At 40.3% G+C, this 22,906-nt stretch overlaps 1 protein-coding gene across 1 annotated transcript in view; it reads left to right on the forward strand.

The window, feature by feature from the left end:
- LOC109825801 (TLC domain-containing protein 2) overlaps positions 19,744-22,906 on the forward strand; it is a 5,109-nt gene continuing 1,946 nt past the window's right edge. Inside the window, exons 1-2 of the mRNA XM_020392697.1 lie at positions 19,744-20,058; positions 22,249-22,526. Of these exons, the coding sequence (XP_020248286.1) occupies positions 19,821-20,058; positions 22,249-22,526 (516 nt within the window). The 5' untranslated portion in view covers positions 19,744-19,820. The remainder of the gene's footprint in view (positions 20,059-22,248; positions 22,527-22,906) is intronic.

The following is a 22,906-nucleotide window of genomic DNA, read 5'->3' on the forward strand; positions in this document are numbered from 1 at the left end:
TGGCCCTGACCTCTGCCCTGCTGGCGCTGCTGCTGCTGCTGGTTCGGACCTTTGCCCTGCTGGGCTCCTGCTGGTGCGCTGCGGCACTCTGATGCCTTATGTCCGACCTTGTGACAGTTAAAACAGGATCCCTGGAACCTGCGCTGCTGATGTGCTCTCTGCTCCTGCTGGGGTCCCCTTTTATAAGGGCCCTGATGCTGTTGCTGCTGTCATAAATACAATCTTCACAATACATAGTATTTGCACAAATACTTTAAAAATAGACCTTTATAAATAACGTATCACAATACAATTTTCTCAATACATAGTATTCACGCAAAATACTTTACATTTGCAAAATAGTTATTATAAAAAAAATTTCTCAAATTTTGAGGTATACGCATAAGTCGTCCTCACTCATACTAGGAAATCCTTACGGACTCTATACATGAATCCTAGGAAACTCTATCCTAGCTCCACGACTCGACACAGGATGATCCTAAGGATACTGGAACTAGAGCTCTGATACCAACTGTGACGCCCCTGGGTTCACACAAGGCTGCAGTCCAAGGTGAAACCAAGAATGTCAAACCTGCTATGCACCACACCGTGCAATAACATGTTTCACCATCACAATTAACATCTATCTAGTAGAGTCAACAACTGGTGTAGGTACAAAACAGGTAAGAGATAATACAAGGAATACTGATAAAATGATAATAGTCACATAAATATCTCATCATCCAACAATACAGAAATACATAGTCAAGATCTGAGTAGATAAACTGAAATACTCAACAAGTCTCAAATACAAATATCTGACGATGAAGAGATAAGGTTCACAGCCTTTACAACTTCTAGAATGATACCCTCAAATGTCTAACCTCACTACAGTGGAGCCCAAAGAAGAATAATACATAACTAGAAAGTAAAGCTGAACACTAATGTGGTCCGCTATCAACCTGCGGCTCTCCGTGCTCCTTGCTCGTGACCTGAAAGGGGGAGGGACAACGAGCGTCAAAGCGCTAGCGAGTAACATCACAACCAACCCCAAGGGAAAGGGCTCGTTGTATAAGAAAAATACAGATAATATATATAATGGATCTAAAATCATTGATCCTACTAAAGAGGGTTTTAGTGTTTAGAAATTTACAACACGAGCATAGGTACGTCGAGCGAAATAATCCAAACAAGGAAACCCTCATGTATATACCTTGTATCTCAAATCGTAAGTTTCTAAACAACAAACCCGAGGTTCTAGTACAGAAACAATAAATCAATAAATACAGCTAATCTCAGAACAAATTACAGTGCCATACCATGACTAACATGAATGTCATATTATTACTTGCATGAGTGTCATGTCAACATCATGTCGTGAACTTCTGTGAAGAAGTCATATGCAGGGTTAAGAACTATGTCCAAATCAGGAACTATTTATGTCGTAGTTTTCCAAACTCATAGATTAAGTGGCAAATGTCCAACACGAGGACTAGAATGAATTTATAGTCCAACACGAGGACTTCTATGGATTTTAGTCCAACACGAGGACTTCTATGGGTTATAGTCCAACACGAGGACTAAGGCATAGAAAAATACCGCTATGATGTATATAGTGAAGTCTACTTATATCGATCCACACTCAAACCGTGTGTAAGTCCTACCGCTATGATGTATATAGTGAAGTCTACTTATATCGATCCACACTCAAACCGTGTGTAAGTCCCCAAAACATGCCCTCAGGTCATCTATCATGCATGCTTATATCGATCCACACTCAAACCGTGTGTAAGTCCCCAAAACATGCCCTCAGGTCATCTATCATGCATGGAATAGATAGTGAGACTAAATACCAAGGTCAGATAGTCCAGGCAAAACCCTCGAACATGAGTAAAACACCCGAAAATATCCAGAACAGGAAAACCCAACAGACAGTGGGCGGTCGACCGCACCGGTCGACCGCACTCTGATGAGCGACCGTCGGTCGACCGGAAAAAAGTCGCGGTCGACCGAAGGAAATAGCGGTCGGCCGAAATAAACTCGCGGTCGACCGAAATAAACTCGCGGTCGACCGAAATAAACTCGCGGTCGACCGAAATAAACTCGCGGTCGACCGAAATAAACTCACGGTCCACCGGAGCCTCTACACGAGCTCGGCGGTCGACCGCGCCGGTCGACCGCCGAGCGGACAGAGACCCAATTCTGGGTTTCTGTCAGCTCGAAACCTGAAACAAAATCGACAAATTTCCACAACATCAAGTGTTCTAAAGTTTTGGAAATAAGAATACTAGTCTCAAGCATGAAACCCATATTCCTAATGTTTTCAAAATACATGAGAAAACAAATTGAGACGTTTTAATAACAGTAAAACATTATTTAGCTCTTGTTTAAAAATTCTCAGATCTAGATCTCTTTAACCGAATACGTTGGTGAGTTTTTAAAAACAGGTAAAACCCCAAATCCATGTTCTATGCCACAAAATTCTATTAGCTATACAAAAATACATGTTTGGCTCCATAAAACCCAATGAAAATTCAGTTCTTGACATGAAAACGAAAGGGGTGGGGGTTGGGCGAGAAATTACTCGCCTTGGGTGAGAAGATGAAACCCTAGATCTGCAGGAGGTTGATCCCCTTCGCTGAAATCCCACAGACCCGCTGACAATCCTCAAAACTGCTCCCAGATCACCAATAGAGAGGATTAGGGTTTTAGGGAAGAGAGGGGGCTAGGGTTTTGATCTTCAGAACTCCAAGGGGCTCCCTCTCGTGAACAGTAGTATATATATCCACTCACAAAACCCGACCCGAAACCCAATAGACCCGAAACAGAAACCGCAAAGAAAAACGAAGCCTGAAACTCTCTGTACGCTGGTCGGTCGACCGTACCGGTCGACCGCCACGGTCGACCGCGCCGGTCGACCGCCCAGCACAAAAATGCCTTACTTCAGGCATTTCACAAGCTGGCCTTATCCCACTCGATTTCTCTCACTTGTAAACACCTGGTGGGTTCCCAAACACTGATAAACATATATATCTTATATATATATGGTTGTTCATCACAACAGATAGGTTTATTACTGTATATTCCCACAAAACTCATTATGAAATTTCGGGGTTTTACAAAAAATGAGGCCTAAGGCTTGTATTTATAGGCATGAGGGTGTCTCTCAAAATCCGGGACACCCCTGGGGTGTCTCAGAAAACCCGAGACACCCTTGGGGTGTCTCGGAAAATCCGAGACACCCCTGGGGTGTCCTGGAAAATCCGAGACACCCTTGGGGTGTCCTGGAAAATCCGAGACACCCCTGGGGTGTCTCACAAAATCCGAGACACCCCTGGGGTGTCCTGGAAAATCCGAGACACCCCTGGGGTGTCCTGGAAAATCCGAGACACCCCTGGGGTGTCTCACAAAATCCGAGACACCCCTGGGGTGTCTCATATTGGCCGAGACACTCCGTTGAGGTGCATTCGTCCGCTTCCGCTGTAAATTCTTCGTCCGAACTCGGATTTTAGTGATTCGAAGTGCGTTGGAAGTCCGACGAAGAGTTCTATCAGCTCCAATGGTTGGATTATCTGTAGAATGGATGGGAAACGAAGGGCATTGTTCCCTTTGTAAACATTGCGGGGCTCCCGATTAGCCCGCACCTTCGTTATTCCGAAATTCTGTCAGCTCACGTAGTCGGTTTACTTCAAGCGTTCACCGACGTCAATCGAACTCCTGTGAACCGGATAGTGACGTTCATCGTCATTCCTTAACACTGAGCTGTTCGTAGAGACCTATAGGCAATTTTCGATGCCTACAGTTACCCCCTCCAAAGCGTTCCGGACTCGTTTCTTTTATAGAAGAGGCTGGGATACTTTGGATGTGATTGGGCTAGCCTTCAGTCGGCGTAAAGGACCTGTAGTTAGCTTCAACTCTTGACTCCTTCGATTTTCGGTCTATCGAATGCTTTGACGAATAGCCGAAGTTCTTCCGGCGCTGCGTTTATCGCTTGGCCGTCGTCGGAGTCTCGAGTCTACAGCTGATGAATTGAGTTTGGCTCGTGTCATTGAGTTGACTTTGAACTACCTCCGTCGCACTGTGTTGACTTAGGGTTTCAGATCACCGTATGTTGACTTTTTGTCACAACGCGTTGACTGGCGTTGACCTAGGGTTACGCGTTGACCGACGTTGACCCTAGGATTTCGAACGTCGAATATTGACTTTTTGTTCGCAACGCGTTGACTGGCGTTGACCTAGGGTTACGCGTTGACCGGCGTTGACCCTAGGGTTTCGAGCGTCAAACTTTTACTTTTTGGTCGCAACGCGTTGACTGGCGTTGACCTAGGGTTACGCGTTGACCGGCGTTGACCCTAGGGTTTTGCATTTTGAACGTTGACATAGTTTATACTCGTACGTTTACTGGAGTATACACAGTTTAAGCTCTTAAGGTATTGGAGCACAGCGGTCCCAAGTGTCGGGGTTGCAGGACCAGCTTCAACTCTTGACTCTTTCGATTTTCGATCTATCCGATGCTTTGACGAATAGCCGAGGTTCTTCCGGCGCTGCGTTTATCGTCTGGCCGTCGTCGGAGTCTCGAGTCTGCAGCTGATGAATTGAGTTTGGCTCGTGTCATTGAGTTGACTTTGAACTACCTCCGCCACATTGTGCTGGCTTAGGGTTTCGGACCACCGTGTGTTGACTTATTGTCGCAACGCGTTGACCGGCGTTGACCTAGGGTTACGCGTTGACCGGCGTTGACCCTTAGGGTTTGAATCGTCGAACGTTGACTTTGGTTGCAACGCGTTGACTGGCGTTGACCTAGGGTTACGCGTTGACCGGCGTTGACCCTTAGGGTTTGAATCGTCGAACGTTGACTTTTGTTGCAACGCGTTGACTGGCGTTGACCTAGGGTTACGCGTTGTCCGGCGTTGACCTCTAGGGTTTCGAATCGTCGAACGTTGACTTTGATTGCAACGCGTTGACTGGCGTTGACCTAGGGTTATGCGTTGACCGGCGTTGACCCTAGGGTTTCGAACGTCGTACGTTGACACAGTTTATACTCGTACGTTTACTGGAGTATACACAGTTTAAGCTCTTAAGGTATTGGAGCACAGCGGTCCCAAGTGTCGGGGTTGCAGGACCAACTGTTAAAGCTGATTCATCTACATTTGTGGATCTTATTTTAATTTTTTTGGATAATCGAGCCACGAGACCAACTAGCAGATCTGATGCATCAATGACTCGCACTTATAGAATTTTTGGCAAATTCTCAGCCATCAACGGGTTTGATGAGCCTTTACCGACTACCGTTTGAGTCGGGCTAGTATGCAGATTGTTTAGATCCGTTCCACATGTGACGTTAAGCTAAAAGAGTTAACCCTTTTAGTGCTACGATATTGAATACGTAGACTTCGTCTTTCTCACGGGAATAGACTACCCGGCAACGCGTGTTAGGCGCTGACTTATCCTTACTTAGGATTCAGGATAAAAATCCCCAGACTCGGATTCTGGTGTCTTCTTCAATCGGTAAAAGACTAAACCGGCAACGCGTGTTAGGCGTTGACTTATCCCTGCTTAGGCTTCGGGATAAAATTCCCCGCGCGTGTGACCTGGTGTCTTTTTCAATCGGCGAAAGACTAAACCGGCAACGCGTGTTAGGCGTAGGCTTATCTCTATTTAGGAGTTGAGATAAAATTCCCCGTGCACAAAGTGCACGGATTGGAAGTTGGGAATTGTGTCTTTTCTCAGGGTAAAGACCATCCCTACTTAGGATTCGGGATGAAAGTCCCCAGAATTGTACTCTGGTGTTTTTTTCAATCGGTGAAAGACTAAACCGGCAACGCGTATTAGGCGTTGACTCATCCCTACTTAGGATTCGGGATGAAAGTCCCCAGAATTGTACTCTGGTGTTTTTTTCAATCGGTGAAAGACTAAACCGGCAACGCGTGTTAGGCGTAGGCTTATCTCTATTTAGGAGTTGAGATAAAATTCCCCGTGCACAAAGTGCACGGATTGGAAGTTGGGAATTGTGTCTTTTCTCAGGGTAAAGACGAACTGGAAAATGGAAGATGAAGAATTTTATATTCTATCTCCCGGTACCAAAGAGGAAGAATTTTATATTCTATCTTCAGTTGGAAAGGAAACTCGAGGTGGGATCTCCACCCCCAGAACCCAGAATGATGAAACTAAGAGTGGGATCTCCACTCCGAGAATCGGAAAGGTTCAAACGACCATAACTTTTATAGGATTGGTCATTTGAATCAAAAGAATCCCTCATTCATTGAGGAGAAAGCCTAATTTCGACCCTAACTTTTATAGGTTTGGTGGAAAAAAAGCAGATTTTTGTTTATCGAAATGGAATGACTCGGTCTTAGTCCTAACTATCTGTAGGTTTGACTAAGTGAGATTGGGAACAATCCTAACTTTTATAGGTTTGATTGCTCAATTTTTGAAAGTGGACCTCTCGTTCATGGAAGGAATTGAGAGGGGATTTTGGTTGTGGCCCTAACTATAGGAAGGTTTGACCAGGTGGACTGTGAGAGTGGGAATACCAATCACAGTGGGTTTAGTGTTTATCACTTTATTTGTAATGATCGGGTTATCCCTAAGAAAATTACATATAGTATTCTTCTGGGAATTTCCCGTTACATGAATCATCCACCCCCAGCTTCTTCGCGAAGCTGGGTCCGACATTGTACTCAGTTACATGACCGGATTATCCTTAAGAATATTACATATAAAAATTCTCCAGGAACTTCCCGTCAACGGTAGGAAATAGTTTAGACTCATATACCTATTGGAGTATCAAGGAGCAGTTTAACCTCTTATACCGGTCGGAGGATTGAGAAGCAGTTTATACTCGTATACTCTTCGGAGTATTACCATTCTTATTTGGCTTATCCTGATGTTATGACGCCGGCTTCAACCAAGGTTTGGATGCTATTCTTTAAAGTAAAGCAAGCCTTGGTGGGATGAATGATCCTCCTGTGGTACGCGCAGTACTTCGGATCTGCAGTATTGTTAGCTTCCTCCTGATTTGTGATGGGTGGCAGCTTGATCTTGTTGTTTTCAAGAAGGGTCTCGAAGATGGCTGGAACGTCTTCGTCCTTGAATGAGTACTCTTTTTGGAATCTCGGATCCAAACTATTCTGCTGTCTTCGGAGCTGTTGTTGTGACGTTTGATTAACGTCAACAACTGTTGTAGGTGTCTTCCCTTCATCATGGGACACGAGACTCGAATTCAGAGGGTTAACCATCGGTTGGTTTCTTTTGACCTTCCTCCTTCTGACGAAGCGTTCGGCCTGTTCGCCGCGCACCTTTAACTCTTTACAGGTATTGAGCGGATCTACTCCCATAACGTCCAAGATATTAGTGGACAAGTTATTATGACAGGTTTGCAAGACGAACTCTTCCGTGACGGGATCCTTGCAGTTCATTGCCTGATTGCGGAAGCGTTTGATGAAGGTATCCACCGATTCTCCGTCTTTTTGTTTCTCATCGAAGAGTGTCCTGACCGACACTTCGGTGTCATCATCGAAGAAATGAGCGAGGAACATGCTTTCCAGGTCCTCCCAGCTGTTGATGCTTCCGGGCTTGAGACGGCGGTACCAATCGAAGGCAGGCCCGTGAAGGGTGCCAACAAATGACCGGACCGTCAGAGGCTCGTTGCCAGAGATCACTCCCAAATGGGACTTGAAATAGATCAGGTGCTGAGTGGGTGAGCCCTTCCCGTCAAACGGCGTGAAGTTGATCAGGTTGAATTTCGTCGGATACGGGATCGAATCCCACTCTTTCGGGTAAGGACACGGAATGTCGGTCTTCTTCACCTCTCGAGCAGACATCAGGGCGTCAATTTTTCTTTCGAGATTCTTCATCTTTTCGGCATCATCTATATCCTGTTTTGGACAATTTTCGAGAGGAATAATACGGCCACCCCCAGTGTTATCATCATTGGTGGGTCCACCCCCAGCATCGTTATTTTTAGTGGGGCCACCCCCAGTATTTTTGGGCGGTGCGTCGGCCATGATGATTTTGTCCACTTCCGGATCGCTGTCAACTGCGGCGTTCTGGGTGCGACGGCTGGATTCAACTAGCTGATTTGACAAAGCTCGGATTTGTTGGTCGTGCATTTGTCTCATCTCCCGCATAGCCATTTCTATTTCGATTTTGAATGCTTCTTTCTGCTTGGCTAGAGCATCCTCAATGATTTTGGCTATTTGCTCGGTGTTGATCATGAACACTTCTCGAGCTTGTCCTATGCTAGACGTTGTATCGTCGGAGGCGAGTGCGGAATAAGAATCTGAGAGTTCGTCATCGGAATGGATTCCTTCATGGATCCCATGGTAATCGTTATATCCGACGGCTTCTAGCTGAAGCTGAGCTATTCCCGAATTGACTCTGCTTCCTGGAGAGAAATTAGGATCGACACCACTTGAAACAATTGGAGATTTTCCCTTGTTGACCATGTTGATGGTAACTTCTGGGAATTCGTCATCTCGAGCAACCGATCCTCTTTGGTGGAAACGCCTTGATTTGGGCTTCGTAGTTCCATCGGAGATTCTCTCGAATACCGAGACCCTCCGCAGAGCGGTCTTGGGGCAGCTACACGTTGATAATACTGCCCTGATAATTTGGATATACGGACAATGAAAGTCCGTTTCTCGGGTACCTTTCTTTCGAGATTTATTCGTACCTCCAGCCCGATAGTACAACTCATCGACGTTGCGGTCGGAGTAACCTATCGGCTGTTTATATAGATTCTCAGGTATAACTCGTTCGTCTGTCTGACGCGTTTTCCTCTGAGTAAACATTGCCTTATTGGCATCTACGGGAGTCACACGTTTAGAATCACACCTTTGTGAGGGTGAAACCTTAACGGGCTCCTGATTTTCTGCACGCACCGCCAAGCGGGCCGTTGTAGAAATCAATTTGTTAGGAGGTCGCGTACGACCCCCAGTCTGGATGTTGGCTCGAAGCTCCTTCAACGATCTCCAGCTTTCCTTAACAAGCGCTTTTCCTCGATTCTCGGGTAGGGCACCGATACGATCCTTCAGAGGAATCCTAAACTTGGGGAAATCCACGCTGCGGTAGGGCTTTACTGGAGGTTCGGGATCTAAAGTTGACGAAGGCCGAAAAGCAACGTCGCCTGCTTTTGCCTTAGGCGCTGATTTGGCTTTTGGCACCCAAACTTGTTTGGATCTCGGCGATCTCTTAACTGCCTCTTCCTTTTGCATTTCTTGTGCTTTTCGCACAAGGGTCCGGGCATGCGTAAGCAAGGTGCAGCGCCTCTAGATTCGCTCCTCGAGAGTAGAGCAGGTTCTTTGGACACGAACCCATCCGTTAATTGGAGATCGAGAGGAGGATTCCGATGCTGGTCGTGGCGACAGATTAGCCACTTGGCGCTTTCTGAGCTCCAGATCTGCTTGGTAATGGAGACCATCCATCTGATCCAAAGCCTTGGCGAATTGGCGCGCGAGGCGTTGTCGTTTCCTTTGACGTGCTCTCTTTGATAGAGTTGGCGCGCCTTCAGCAGTCGACTCCTTAATCGTGAAGGAGTTCAGATCTGCAAATTTGGCTTCATTAAACGCCGGTGGATCATTGCAAGGTGCAACAGCAACAGCGACGGGGAGATCGTCTTCTTGGATCTTCAGATCTGAAGACCAGCAGATCTTTCTGGAGGAGGAGGCACTCCTGCACTTGCCAGGAGAGGCAGATCTGGAGGAGGAGGAGGATACATAGTCCTCGAACTTTTGCTGGTCGAACTCGTATTCGACCTCGGCCTGGGACGTGACACATATGTAATAATTTTTGACGCCCCTTGTTTTCGTCGAAAGTTGTTGTTTTCATTGCTATCGAATCTATTACAACTTTAGTCGTTACAATAAACTCGAATGAAATAAAAAGTCGATCTTTTTATAAGATCTCCTTACACAATGAAAATAAAAAAAGTTTACAACTTTATCAAACAAATGCAGAGATCGTTCTTCGGTCTTCTGCTTGCGTGTCTTTGCCTGTGCCGGGGTTTATCCGTGGACCACCGTCGGTCAGATCTGATTGCTGAAAAATTGGGCAGAGCTTCGTCTATCCGCGAAGGGATCGAGAAAACTGTAGCGCCTATCTCGATAAAAGCAAGATATTTGCTCTTCTTAGAATTACCACAACGGGATAATTCTAAGGATTGGATGCGGGTGATGTAGATCTGACGAATCTCTCTCTCTTGCGTTGAAAAACTAGATCCGATCTCTTCTCCTCCTCTCTTGAAATCTGTGCACTTTAAGTCTTCAATCCGGCAGGGCTTCGCCGAGGCACCAAAATTCCACCCCTCAAAAAATGAGGCCTAAGGCTTGTATTTATAGGCATGAGGGGTTGCGGAGCGGTTAAAACGGGCTAAAGGCCCAAATCTGCCTTAGAGGGTGTCTCTCAAAATCCGGGACACCCCTGGGGTGTCTCACAAAATCCGAGACACCCTTGGGGTGTCTCAGAAAACCCGAGACACCCTTGGGGTGTCTCGAAAAATCCGAGACACCCCTGGGGTGTCCTGGAAAATCCGAGACACCCCTGGGGTGTCCTGGAAAATCCGAGACACCCCTGGGGTGTCTCACAAAATCCGAGACACCCTTGAGGTGTCCTGGAAAATCCGAACACCCCTGGGGTGTCCTGGAAAATCTGAGACACCCCTGGGGTGTCTCACAAAATCCGAGACACCCCTGGGGTGTCTCATATTGACCGAGACACTCCGTTGAGGTGCATTCGTCCGCTTCCGCTGTAAATTCTTCGTCCGAACTTAGATTTTAGTGATTCGAAGTGCGTTGGAAGTTTGACGAAGAGTTCTATCAGCTCCAATGGTTAGATTATCTGTAGAATGAATGGGAAACGAAGGGCATTGTTCCCTTTGTAAACATTGCGAGGCTCCCGATTAGCCCGCACCTTCGTTATTCCGGAATTCTGTCAGCTCACGTAGTTCGTCGGTTCACTTCAAGCGTTCACCGACGTCAATCGAACTCCTGTGAACCGGATAGTGACGTTCATCGTCATTCCTTAACACTGAGCTGTTCGTAGAGACCTATAGGTAATTTTCGATGCCTACATAGATGAGAACACAATGAAAGCTCACACTCAATTGTTACAACACCCCACAACCCAATTTATACTATGAATGTAAATACAGTAAGCTCAAGTAGGTGTGTGTAAACAATGAGAAAATCAAAACAACTAAACTCAAATAAAATCTAGCATATAGAAATTATGACAAAACAACTAAACTCAAATAAAATCTAGCATATAGAAATTATGAATAAAACAATAAATAGTTAGAAATAGAGTTTAGGAATTCTTCTCTGAAAAAACAATAAATAGTTAGAAATAGAGTTTAGGAATTCTTCTCTGAAAAACAAGATGGAGAGATGGATTAAAAGAAAGCTCAAACATTGTAGATGATCTCCTCCACTTGTGAACCAACCAAAACAGCTTTAAACCAAACTTAAACCCCTGTTAAAAACTCTTTTAAACTTGTTTAAAATATCCCATTGGTTGCTAAGATAGAAGGGGGTTTGGGGTTTATATAGGAAGAGAAAACAACAGCAAAAACCCCAAAGAAAAAGACCAAAAAGCCAACATAATCGAAAATCAGATTCTGTACAAAATAGCCGTTGGAGTGAACGGCGGTCGACCGTGGAAAACTCGCGGTTGACCACGAGCCAGCTTTGAAACTCAGAAAACTTCCAGATACTTTGGTGGTCGACCATGAGAAAATTCGAGCTGACGGTCGACCGTGGCGGTCGACCGCGAAAGTTTCTGTTGGCTCCGCAGGATAAAAATAAAGGCGCGGTCGATCGTGGCGGTCGACCGCAAACTGACATATGAAAAATTCAGGTTTGAAAGCAGTTTGCTGATTTTAAAACACTGTTTAAAAATATCAAATAAATTCCAAAAATTATAAAACTTTGGAAAATGATTGTAGACATGATAATACACATGCTACAAAAATTTGTTTTCTAAATGGACTTCCCAAATAAGAAATATCATCATTTTGCAAAATAGTCCAAAATATGAAAGTGTAAACATACGAGTTTTGACATTTTAGCTTAACCATGTTTTAAAACATTACAAAATAACTTTATAGACTTGAAGAAAGATGTAAGCTATTGTTATGAAGTCTATAAACAATGAATATAGTATTTTATCAAAATACACATATAATGCACTAAAACATGATTTCATTGAACTAAATAAAATTGATATTGATGAAATCATATATATGCATTTAAGTATGAAACAAAAATATGTTTTTTAATTATATTAAATTGTTTCATATTAAAACTTAAAAACTATCAAACCAAAACATATATGTATATATATAACTATATATATACAGAACCAAAACGTGTATGTGTGTATATGATTGAGCTTAAAGTACTAACACACATAATATAAACCTAAACTAAATGTTACCCAAGCTATCTTGATCTTCAATGTAGCTCAACTTGGTACACTCGCGGATGACGCTTGAACTTGAATCTTTAACTTGAATTGCAAGGCTTCACTCTAAAATTCTGCCAACCTCCATTGGATATGATCATGAATACGCAATTACATCAATCCTCCAACATATTGTTTGCCTAGAATAAATATAAAACACAAACACTAGACAAACAATATTAGATATAAATTGTTTGTAAATCATCATCAAAATAAGAAGGCCAATATGTTCTTCATCTGCATGAGAATCACAAAGATTCCTACGTCGTTTCGCAAGAATCTGGAGAAAAATAAGCCGCTGCAAACTTTGTATCAATAAATTGTGCTTTAACACGTACATAATAAACATCAAAAGAATTCAGGACATCGCCAACGTGTCAAGAAATCAAATTAATAAGAGTGGCACTACAGGCACACCCCCAACCACACCTTAGGGCACGCCCCCCTCTCTCAGCTACAGTGCCATAACATGTTACACACTCGTGCTAACAAAACCGCGCATTCTGTGAACAACAGGAAGCTGTATATTTTTTTGTAACATCCTTAATTCCTGTATCCCAAGAGTACTTGTAGAATCATCATCATATTGTTGGCTACGACAAGCTGCATCTCAATTGTGAACTTTCAATGCGAGTGCGTTCGCGCGTGTCTGCATGTGTGCATGTGCGTGCATGTTTTCTACTAAGTACTTACTGGTTAATTGGGATATGTGTAACGGGACAGAGATGTTCATGTTGAAGTCAGCAGCTACCCCTACCTAACTCAAAGTCTCCTTAACCTCATACTTAACCCTTTGCCAAACTGTACCTAAAGTATTGGGAAATTCTACGAGATTTAGGGGTGTGCAACGGTCGGTTCGGTTCGGTTTTTACCAAAATTTAAACAACCGAACCGAACCGCCTATAATTCAAAACCGAACCGAATTGTTACAAGTCGGTTCGGTGCGGTTCGGTGCGGTTCAGTTCGGTTTGTTCGGTTCTAACTTTATCAAACTTCTTATCAAACAACAAACCGTGTTAAAGAAAAAAAGATATCAACAAAGTAGGAGATTATGAAGCATTAAATACAGATATAATGATATTGTTTTCAACCCATAATGTTTCAGAAAATAGTTTAGGATTTGAGTCTTTGACTCTTTGGGGATGGGTTGAGTAGGGTTTGAGATCAGAATGGGTAGTATTGCACTATATTCGGTCGGTTCGGGTTGAAAAGTTTTCAAACCCCCCCCCCCCCCCAAGTTTGATTTGTAAGGCATCCAAGTAGCAAAGGAAAACAAAGAGATAAATAAAGAGAGAAAAATAGTGAGTTGTTGTAAAAGAGTGCAATAGTTTGTAGTAGAGAGTGTTTGTATTGGAGAGAATAGAGGGTTGTACTACTAAAGAAATAATGATAAAATATTTCTTAGTGTCTACTACTCTTCTCAACTCTACAAGTGGTATTAGAGTCTGCCTTAGAGTGCATGTATATGCTTATCATATGCTATGTGGCTACCACCAAAGGTGGATTCTCCACATCAGAAAATAAGTTAAATTATCATTTATCCTTTGAAGGCACTAGGTACTAGTTACGAGTATGACATTATTCATACATATGGTTACTATTCACGTGGAATAGTAAAAGTTGCAGCTCGTGATAGAAGAAAAGCGGACAGGGATCGACTCTCTCCTACAATGATCCTATCGGCATTCTTGAAGGCCGAAGTTCTTGATCAGTCTGGAACTGTAAAGTTGGTTGGTTAAGAACTAGACTTGCATGAAGATATTGAAGTAGTACCACGTCACGATGGCGGATCTGTCAAATATGACTACTACACTCAAGAAACTTAACAACAATAACTATAACTACTAGGAGACGTGCATGAAGTCCTATTTACAAGAACAAGACCTCTGGAAGGTCATCGGGGTGCTAAAACTATAGCACTTCAGGAAGCTGGCGAAACACTAAGGAAGCGGAACATTAAAGCCGACAAGGCTATGTATGTGTTGAAGACAACAGTAGAAGAAGATCTCGTAGATTATATGCGAGATGCTAGAACTCCGAAGGAGGCATGGGATACGCTTGCGACACTCTTTTTGAAAAAGAGCGATACTCGACTTCAACTTATTGAGAATCAATTTATGACATTGCAACAGAAAGATCTGACAATCAGTCAGTACTTCAAACAAGTAAAATCACTCTGTTCAGATATCGTTCAACTAGATCCAGATTCTAAAGTGTATGATGTAAGGATGAGGAGAATAATCATCCACGGTTTGAAACCGGAATATCACAGACTCGTTGCCGCTATACACAGTTGGCCGACTCAACCAACATTATTAGAGTTAGAAAGTTTGCTCGCTACACACGAAACCCTAGCCAAACAAATGGCATGTGTTTCAATAAAAAGTGAAGATGAAGCACTCTTTAGCGGGAAAGAGAGAGGCAAGCCAAGAGGTGCAAGGAAATGGGGGTGATTAATCGAATATCAAACCGTTCAGTATCTTACAAGCTCAAAACTCTTGAGAATACATTTCCACGTACGGACCACATTAATTGTCAAAACAAGCAGACACAAAAGAAAAAGAATGTTTCAACTTGTAATTACTAATCATCGAGTGTGTGAATAATTGTTCGCAGTTTGACATTAATTATTAATCATATATCAAGTGAATAATTGTTTGTGGTTTGATCTTTGATCGTATATAAGAGCGAGGGGGTAAATTTGGCATTTAATAAATTTTCTAATTTACCTAAGCGTACTGTGAACTATTTAAATTTTAGTCGGTGAAAGATTTACCACGTTGTGTATAATTATTAATCATATAGCAGGTGAATAATTGTATACAGTTTGAACGTTGATCACATATAAGAGCGAGGGGGTAATTTGGCATTTAATAAATAATCTAATTTAGCTAAGCTGCTCTTTCATTCAGATTTACATTTCGATTTAAACTATATCCTTGTCTTTATACTATGTATATCCAATAAGAATAATTCATCAATTTATCAACTTACTCTTACTTAATAAATTAGTATTTGAATTCTAAGGGTATTTTTGTCTATAGAAAGATTTTCTCGAACTCGTGCTTTTAAAGAGAGTATAAGTATATATATAATATAATATAATATAATATAATATAATATAATATAATATGATTATATATATCAACTTTTAATTATTCAAACTTATCAAAAAGGAGGAATCGTTATCTTGAACGAGCAAGAGAAGACTAATGCTAAATAGAGAGAAAATAGGCTAAATTTTGACCAATAATAAGATAAACCGTAGAAATACTTGAAGGGGGTGTTAGTCAATTGGGACATTTTCATGCAAAAGGGGATAATTGTTAAAGTGGAATAATTTTTTGCTAATGGGATATTTTTGTGGGATAAATAAGAACAATTTTGTGAAGCAGAATATTTTAATAAAATAACGTGGGATAAATTTTTATAATCATGAAATATATATTTATGCATTTTGAAGATATAAATACTATTTATATATTTTAAACTTACTATTATTGATTGATAATTGCTTACAAGAATGTACTTTACTATTAAATAACTTTTGGTTAGACTATAAGATATTGACAATTATTATTATAATGATGATCTAATGATGGTGATACCCATAATAGGAAAGAAGTAAAGAAAAAAAAATATAAAAATAAAAAAGAACAAAATAAATATGAGTTCTAGTTTTTTACCACCTAGTTTCAAGCTAAAACTTAGAATAATTTGAGAGACTAGAACTCTCATTTTTGTATAGAAAAATAAAAAAAGTAGGATAATTTTGTACCATTATCCCAATTCTCGTTATGTTAGAGTTCTACTTGACTAACACTATAAAATTTTGTTCTAGTTTTAGTTCTATGTGACTAACACCTTAAAAATTTATCACACAGATTATCCCAGTTCTAAATTTAAGTTCTAGATTACTAACCCCCCGAAATGAAGATAAACCATACAAGTTTACAGTTGATCATCTAGTCTAGCCATTTAATACCCAAAGCTTTCACCCTTTTGTTTTAACTTTTTAACACCCTGAATTTTTATTTCAGACAGTTCGATACCTCAAAGGCAAAATATTTGACGTTAATTTTGTTCAAAATTATCAACGTAGATAGGTGATGGGAGAAAATAAATTCTTGCCAAATTTCAAAATTTGAGTTTTGGCAAAGTGAGGAAGAAAGTTTCGGAGTTGGGAAATCAAATTGTCAAAATAGAGCTTCAGGGTATCAAAGTTAAAAAAATAAACTTTAGGGCACCAAAGAGCAAAAAAGTGTGAACAATGTGCTTTAAGTTTAAACTGTATAATCAAAGAAGCTCAAGCTGAAGGATACCTCGGATTACAGCCGTATTCTCATCACAACTCGTCACCTAAAAGCATGTCAAATTAACACCAGAAGGCAACAAAATAAAAAATAAATAACAAATTACTTAATTAATTAAAAAAATATAAAAATTAAAAGTAATATATTATCAAGTTTGAAACTTTAGATTTTCAGAATTTGACTTGTCAAGCTCACAATCACAATTCTTCCATTTAAATTGCATTTCAAGAAGAAATTTAAGGACTTCCGAGAGAAGAGATATCAGGTTTTGAAGAATCTAGATAACTGTCAAATTTCTATTTCATGGGCCTATCAGAGATGGGCTAATCCTGTTTGTTCTTTTGGCTCGCTTGACTTACTGTAATTTTTTTCTTTTTTTTTATTCAAATAGTAATGATGAATTTATTATAAATTTATCTTTTTCATATTAAGGCCTGTTTGGTTGGTTTCTCAAAAATGCTGGAAATAGAAATTAGTGCTGGAAACCCATTTTTCATGCCTTTCCATTCATTTTTAAGAACCAGTTTTTTTAGTTTGTTTCGCATGGAAACAGAGGGTTAGAAATACACGCATCAATTTATCATGTTTGGTTGGAAAAAAGAAGAATAAATCAATGAGTTGAAACAACAAGAGACTAGTTTATTGTGTTTGTTTGGGCTTGAAACATACCAGAAACAAGTTCTACTCACCCCTGTAAGATGACCGGCTATATAAGACAAAAAAACCACCGCTGCCGTGGTGAAAGTACCGATCAAAGAAGCTTGTTTTTTGAAACACCCCAACAGTCACTTGCCAACAGTCAAAAAATAACGGTTAGAACTGACCCCACAACAGCTAGAACTAAACAATAACTCAACTAGAACTAACATAGGCAAAAGAACCAACATTTGCACTAGAACTTGCATTAGCTGGAGGTAGAACTAACATGAGAATATCTAAAACTAACACGGGAGCAAGCTAGAACTAACAACCACTCAGCTAGAACTAACATAAGCAATATAACCAACACTTATACTAGATCTAACGCTAGCTGGAGGTAGAACTAACATGGGTGCAACTAGAATTAACACGATAGCAAGTAGAACTGACAATAACTATGATAGAACTAATATAGCCACTATAACCAACACTTATACTAGATGTAACGCTAGCTGGAGGTAGAACTAATGTGAATGCACCTAAAACTAACACTATAGCAACTAGAACTAACAATAACCCAGCTAGAACTGACATGGCCACTAAAACCAACACTTGCACTATAACTAATGCTAGCTGGAGCTAGAACTAACACGAGAATAGCTAGAACTAACACGTGAGCTGCTAGAATTAGAATAACTCAGCTAGAACTAACATAGCCACTAAAACCAACACTTACACTAGAACGAAACAAACACGGGAAAAAAAAAACGCTTCAACTCCTTATTCGACATGATGACCTCTTGTTTCCCAAAAACCCGATTTCTCAGGCTGTTTTGGGCCAACCAAACAGGCCCTTAACACAGTTAAATACTTTAGATGGGTAAATTTTCAAAACAGTCCTCTTTGAACTTTTAATCCCCCAAAAAGACCTATTTCCAACTTATTTTCAGAAGCCGACCTGGTTTCAGCCTCAGCGCTGAAACCAGTTCGGTTTCTAAAAAAAAAATTTACGAAACTTCACGGGAGTTGAACTTCCGTGAAGTTTAGTAAAACTTACTAAACTTCACGGGAGTTCAACTCCAGTGAAGTTTCGGAATTTTTTTTCCAGAAACCGACAAAGTTTTAGCGCACGGTTTCTGAAAATAAGTTAGAAATGAATATTTTTTTGCGATTATTAGGGGCTGTTTGTTTGCCTAAAAAAAAGGGAAATCAAAGAAAATAAAACCTATTTCTAAAAAAAATAGGTTTTGGGATTGTTTGGTTGGCTAAAAAAGAAGGAAATCAAAGAAATGGAGATGAGATGAGATGAGTTGTCACCTTATTATAGGATGATGTGAGTGATTTTTTAAGAAAACTTGTTTTGATGTTGTTTGGTTGGCGGAAAAAAAATAAGAAAATGAATTATAAGAAACATATTTCTTGTATTAGGTTGTTTTCTTTTGTTTGGTTATTTCTTAAAAATAGGAAAATAGATGAGATGTGATGAGTTGTCATTATATTATTGGATGATGTGACCCACACTTAAAAAAATTATTTTCCTAGCTTTTTGGGAGGAAAACAAAGAAATAAAATGTTAATGAGATGAGATGAGTTGTCACAATCTTATTGGATGATGTGAGTGATTTTTAAATATGAGATGAGATGAGTTGAGTGATGTTGTGGATGAAAATAATATTTTATTAGATGTGGTGGATGTGATTGATGAGTTGTTGGATGAAAATAATATTTTTATTAGATGTGGTGGATGAGTTGTTGGATAAAAATAATATTTTATTAGATGTTATGGGTGAGTTTTAGGGATGGAAATGTGTGAAATTGTACTCTTTGAGAGTTCTTGGTTTTCATTTTTTTTTGGACAAATTTTCAAAACCATCCCATTTTGAAATTTATTTATAAAAAACGACCATTTTTAGCCTTAATTGCAAAAACTGACCCAGTTTGTTGAAACTGGGTCGGTTTTTGAAAAAAAATTCCAAACTTCACGGGAGTTCAACTCCCGTGAAGTTTTTTCTCATAACAAAACTTTGAAAAAAAATTCCAAACTTCACGGGAGTTCAACTCCCGTGAAGTTTTTTCTCATAACAAAACTTCACAGGAGTTGACACGGGAGTTCAACTCCCGTGAAGTTTGAAATTTTTTTTTTCAAAAACCGACCCAGTTTCAACCAACTGGGTCGGTTTTTGCAATTAAGACTAAAAGGGGTCGTTTTTTATAAATAAATTTCAAAATGGGATGGTTTTGAAAATTTGTCCTTCTTTTTTTTGATTTTTTAGGAAATAACCAAACAGACCCTTATTGTAAACGGGATTGTTTTGAAAATTTGTCCATAGATACACATGAATATGATTGCGACCCAAGGAAAGAAGACCCAGACAGCAAGGCGCTTGGAGCTGCAGTAGACGGGGGTGGGGAGAGAGAGAAGCTCAGAAAATGGCAAGAACCAGCACCAAGGACACCTCAGTGTTCTTTTGGGCAACTCTGCTTCTATGGGCAATCTCAATCCTGTTCGAGTTCTTCTTCAACGAGAGAAGGGAACTTCTTGCTGTAATCTTGGGCTTCACTTTCTACCAAGCATCCAACTTCTTCATCCGCTGCTCTCTCTCTAGAGACCCTCTCTTCATCAACACCTCCGTCTCCTTGCTCCACTCCTTTGTCACCTCCGCTTCAGGTAGTTTTTTTTTTGAAGTAAATACTTTAATTGGGACATGGGTTTGTGGGTACTTTGTGAAATTCGATGTTTGTGTCGATAATGGCGAGTTTTGGTGGGAGAAAAATGAGACTTTGGCCCCTTTGGGTATGTGGGTATTTTGTAAAATTTGATATTGTTGTCTGCAAGAGGGGCATGTTGAGATTTGAGATTGTTCTCGGTGTTATTGGAAATAATTTGGGTTTTTTTTTGGGTTTGTGGGTAAATAGCGTTTCAATGTAGTAGCTGAAGTTTGCTTTGTGCCTGGAACCTTGAAAATTGCTTCTTTTTTTAGGTAATTTTGTGTTTGGTTGTGTAGATTGGGGTTTGTTGGGTTCGTTTGAAGCTAATTGGAATCTGGTTATAATGGTGGATTTCAGTTGATTTTTGGTCCTTTTGAGTATGTAGCTAGCTGGGTTAGTCTTGCATGATGTCGTTTTGTGCGATGGGGGCGTATGGAGATTTGAGACTGTTGTTAGGCTTGTCAAATAATTGTGGGGTTTGAGTCTGTGGCTAGATAGTATATCATTGGGTTTAAGTGCTTGGCGTGGTGTAGTAGCTGGTCGTTTGATGCTTAGACTCATTTTGGTGTTATGATGTATGGTGAAAAACAATTGAGGCTTTGTTCTAGCTATTGTGTGTGTGTTAATTCAATTTGATTTTCGGACTTTGTTGAGATAGGCTTGATCCAGTCATTTGGATGGGATTTCAGATGAATGAATGGTTAGGACGAGCGGTTGACATATAGTTGAGGCAGTGAAAAGGATATGACGTTTGCGACTATTTAACTGAGCAGCTTCCTCTTACCGAAGTTGAACAGAAACAGATTCTGGTAGGGGACCCCGTGGATGTGGGAATAAACTATGTATCTTTTCCTTCAAGTAAGAAATCGCTGGCTTATCGTTGATGGACCAAATAATAGAAATAAAGTTTTATGGAAATAGAGAAGCTCTAGGTCGAGAGATGAAGCAAAACCTGAATAATCTCAAAACAGCCGGTTACTCATGGTGCGTGAAATACCTCACTTTATTTCATAGTGCTTGATTTTGTAAAGACCCTCTATATTGCTAGCTTTTTAACAATATATCAATCAAGTTATTTCGATGGCTATATTTTATATGACTATTTCCACCACAACGTTTCTTTTAAAAGTATTCACATCTTTACATTGGCCAAGCATCATAGCTATTATTGTGTTTATTACATAGCCATAGCCGGATATATATATATCCAGAATGAACACATTGATTAAAAAAGAAATTATGCAGAAATAAAGTACTGGGAGTCTACAGCATTATAATGTTTTTTCCCGTTTTTTTGTGTGTGTGTGTGTGGGGGGGGGAGCCTAGCAAGAAGGGAAATTTAGCACTTTATGTTGTCAGGGAGCCTAGCAGGCATTCTTTCAGGATATTTTCACAGTAGGTTTTCAATGCCACATGAATGAAGGGTATGCATAGTGAGTACAGGTGATCTAAATCATGGAGTATATGGTATACTTCTTGACTGACTAATTATACATTTTATGCATGTTCATTTTGAATCATTGCTGGTGACAGGTAATTTTCTGTTGTTATATTCAGGAGGGAAATTGTACTTGATATGTTGACTAGACATTTGACTGAAAATAGCTTTAAAGAGTTTGATACCAAAAAAACTCGTAGTTACAATATCCTTGGTTAGCACTTGTTAGGTCATGTTCCATGTAATTAGCTTGGTATGTTTATCTGAAATATTATTGCTTTCTAATTGTGCTTCCGGTTATTTCATTTGGTTTCTTGCTCATTCAGCCAAAAAGATTATGAATCACTAGAAGTAACATTTGTACATAAGGCCTCTGAGTTTGACATAATTTATCCTGTACTATTGTTCTTCTGGTGGAAACATGTGGAGACGTGTAGCCAAAGAGAAGCTTTCAGATCAAGTCCAGTGCAGCGATTGATAGCTTTCTTCAAAGTTATGAGATGTGATAAAGTTGGTTCTGTGTATAAGAAAATTGTTCTCTAGATAAGAAACCGCTGAAAACAAAGTTTTAAACTGCCACCCCTAAATCAAATTAAACGAAACCTTGTGTGCAGGGCAGTGCAAATTTTTGTGGCATTTAAACTTAAGCAGAAACCTTTGATATGTAATTGTTTTTATTCTAACAAAATTCTGTGTTTGGATACTATGTAGTTGTCTTCATTCTGATTAATCAATTGACGATTAAAGGTCTCAGCGACATGTTTGACCACACTCAGTTAGTTGGTAATACATGGCTTGGTGCATATTCAGCGCTGTGCTTTTCATGTGGTTACTTTGCATATGACCAGCTGGACATGCTCAAACATCGACTATATAGTGGTTTTGTTCCTTCCATCCTTGCTCACCATCTTATACTGCTTGTTTGCTTTACACTGGCTCTCTACCGAAATGTCACAATCAACTATTTGGTTTTGACGCTTGTGTGCGAGGTACTCTGTCTTCAACCACCTAAATTTCACTATTTAGTGCTTATTTCATTTTTTAATATTTCTATTGTATTTATGATGAACATGTGCAACCATTATAATCCCTTTGAAATATTTTACGTCTTTAAAGAAGCGCATGATATGTATAAAGGAAGCCTGAAAGGTTAAGATGTATGGTCTTGCTACATCTAGTTATATGGTACTTGCCTATTATTGACGGGCGATTAATTGTTTTGGTTATATTACATGTTTGATGTTAGCAAGATATTTCTAGAGTATCACAATCTTATTCCCTTCTGAATACGGATAAATAGCAGGCTAGAAGTTTATAGGCAGATTAGAATAGATAAAGTAGGGCAGATAAACAAATGCAGAGTTTTTCT

This window comes from Asparagus officinalis, chromosome 10, assembly GCF_001876935.1.
Source record: "Asparagus officinalis chromosome 10, Aspof.V1, whole genome shotgun sequence".
NCBI classification, from domain to species: Eukaryota; Viridiplantae; Streptophyta; class Magnoliopsida; order Asparagales; family Asparagaceae; genus Asparagus; species Asparagus officinalis.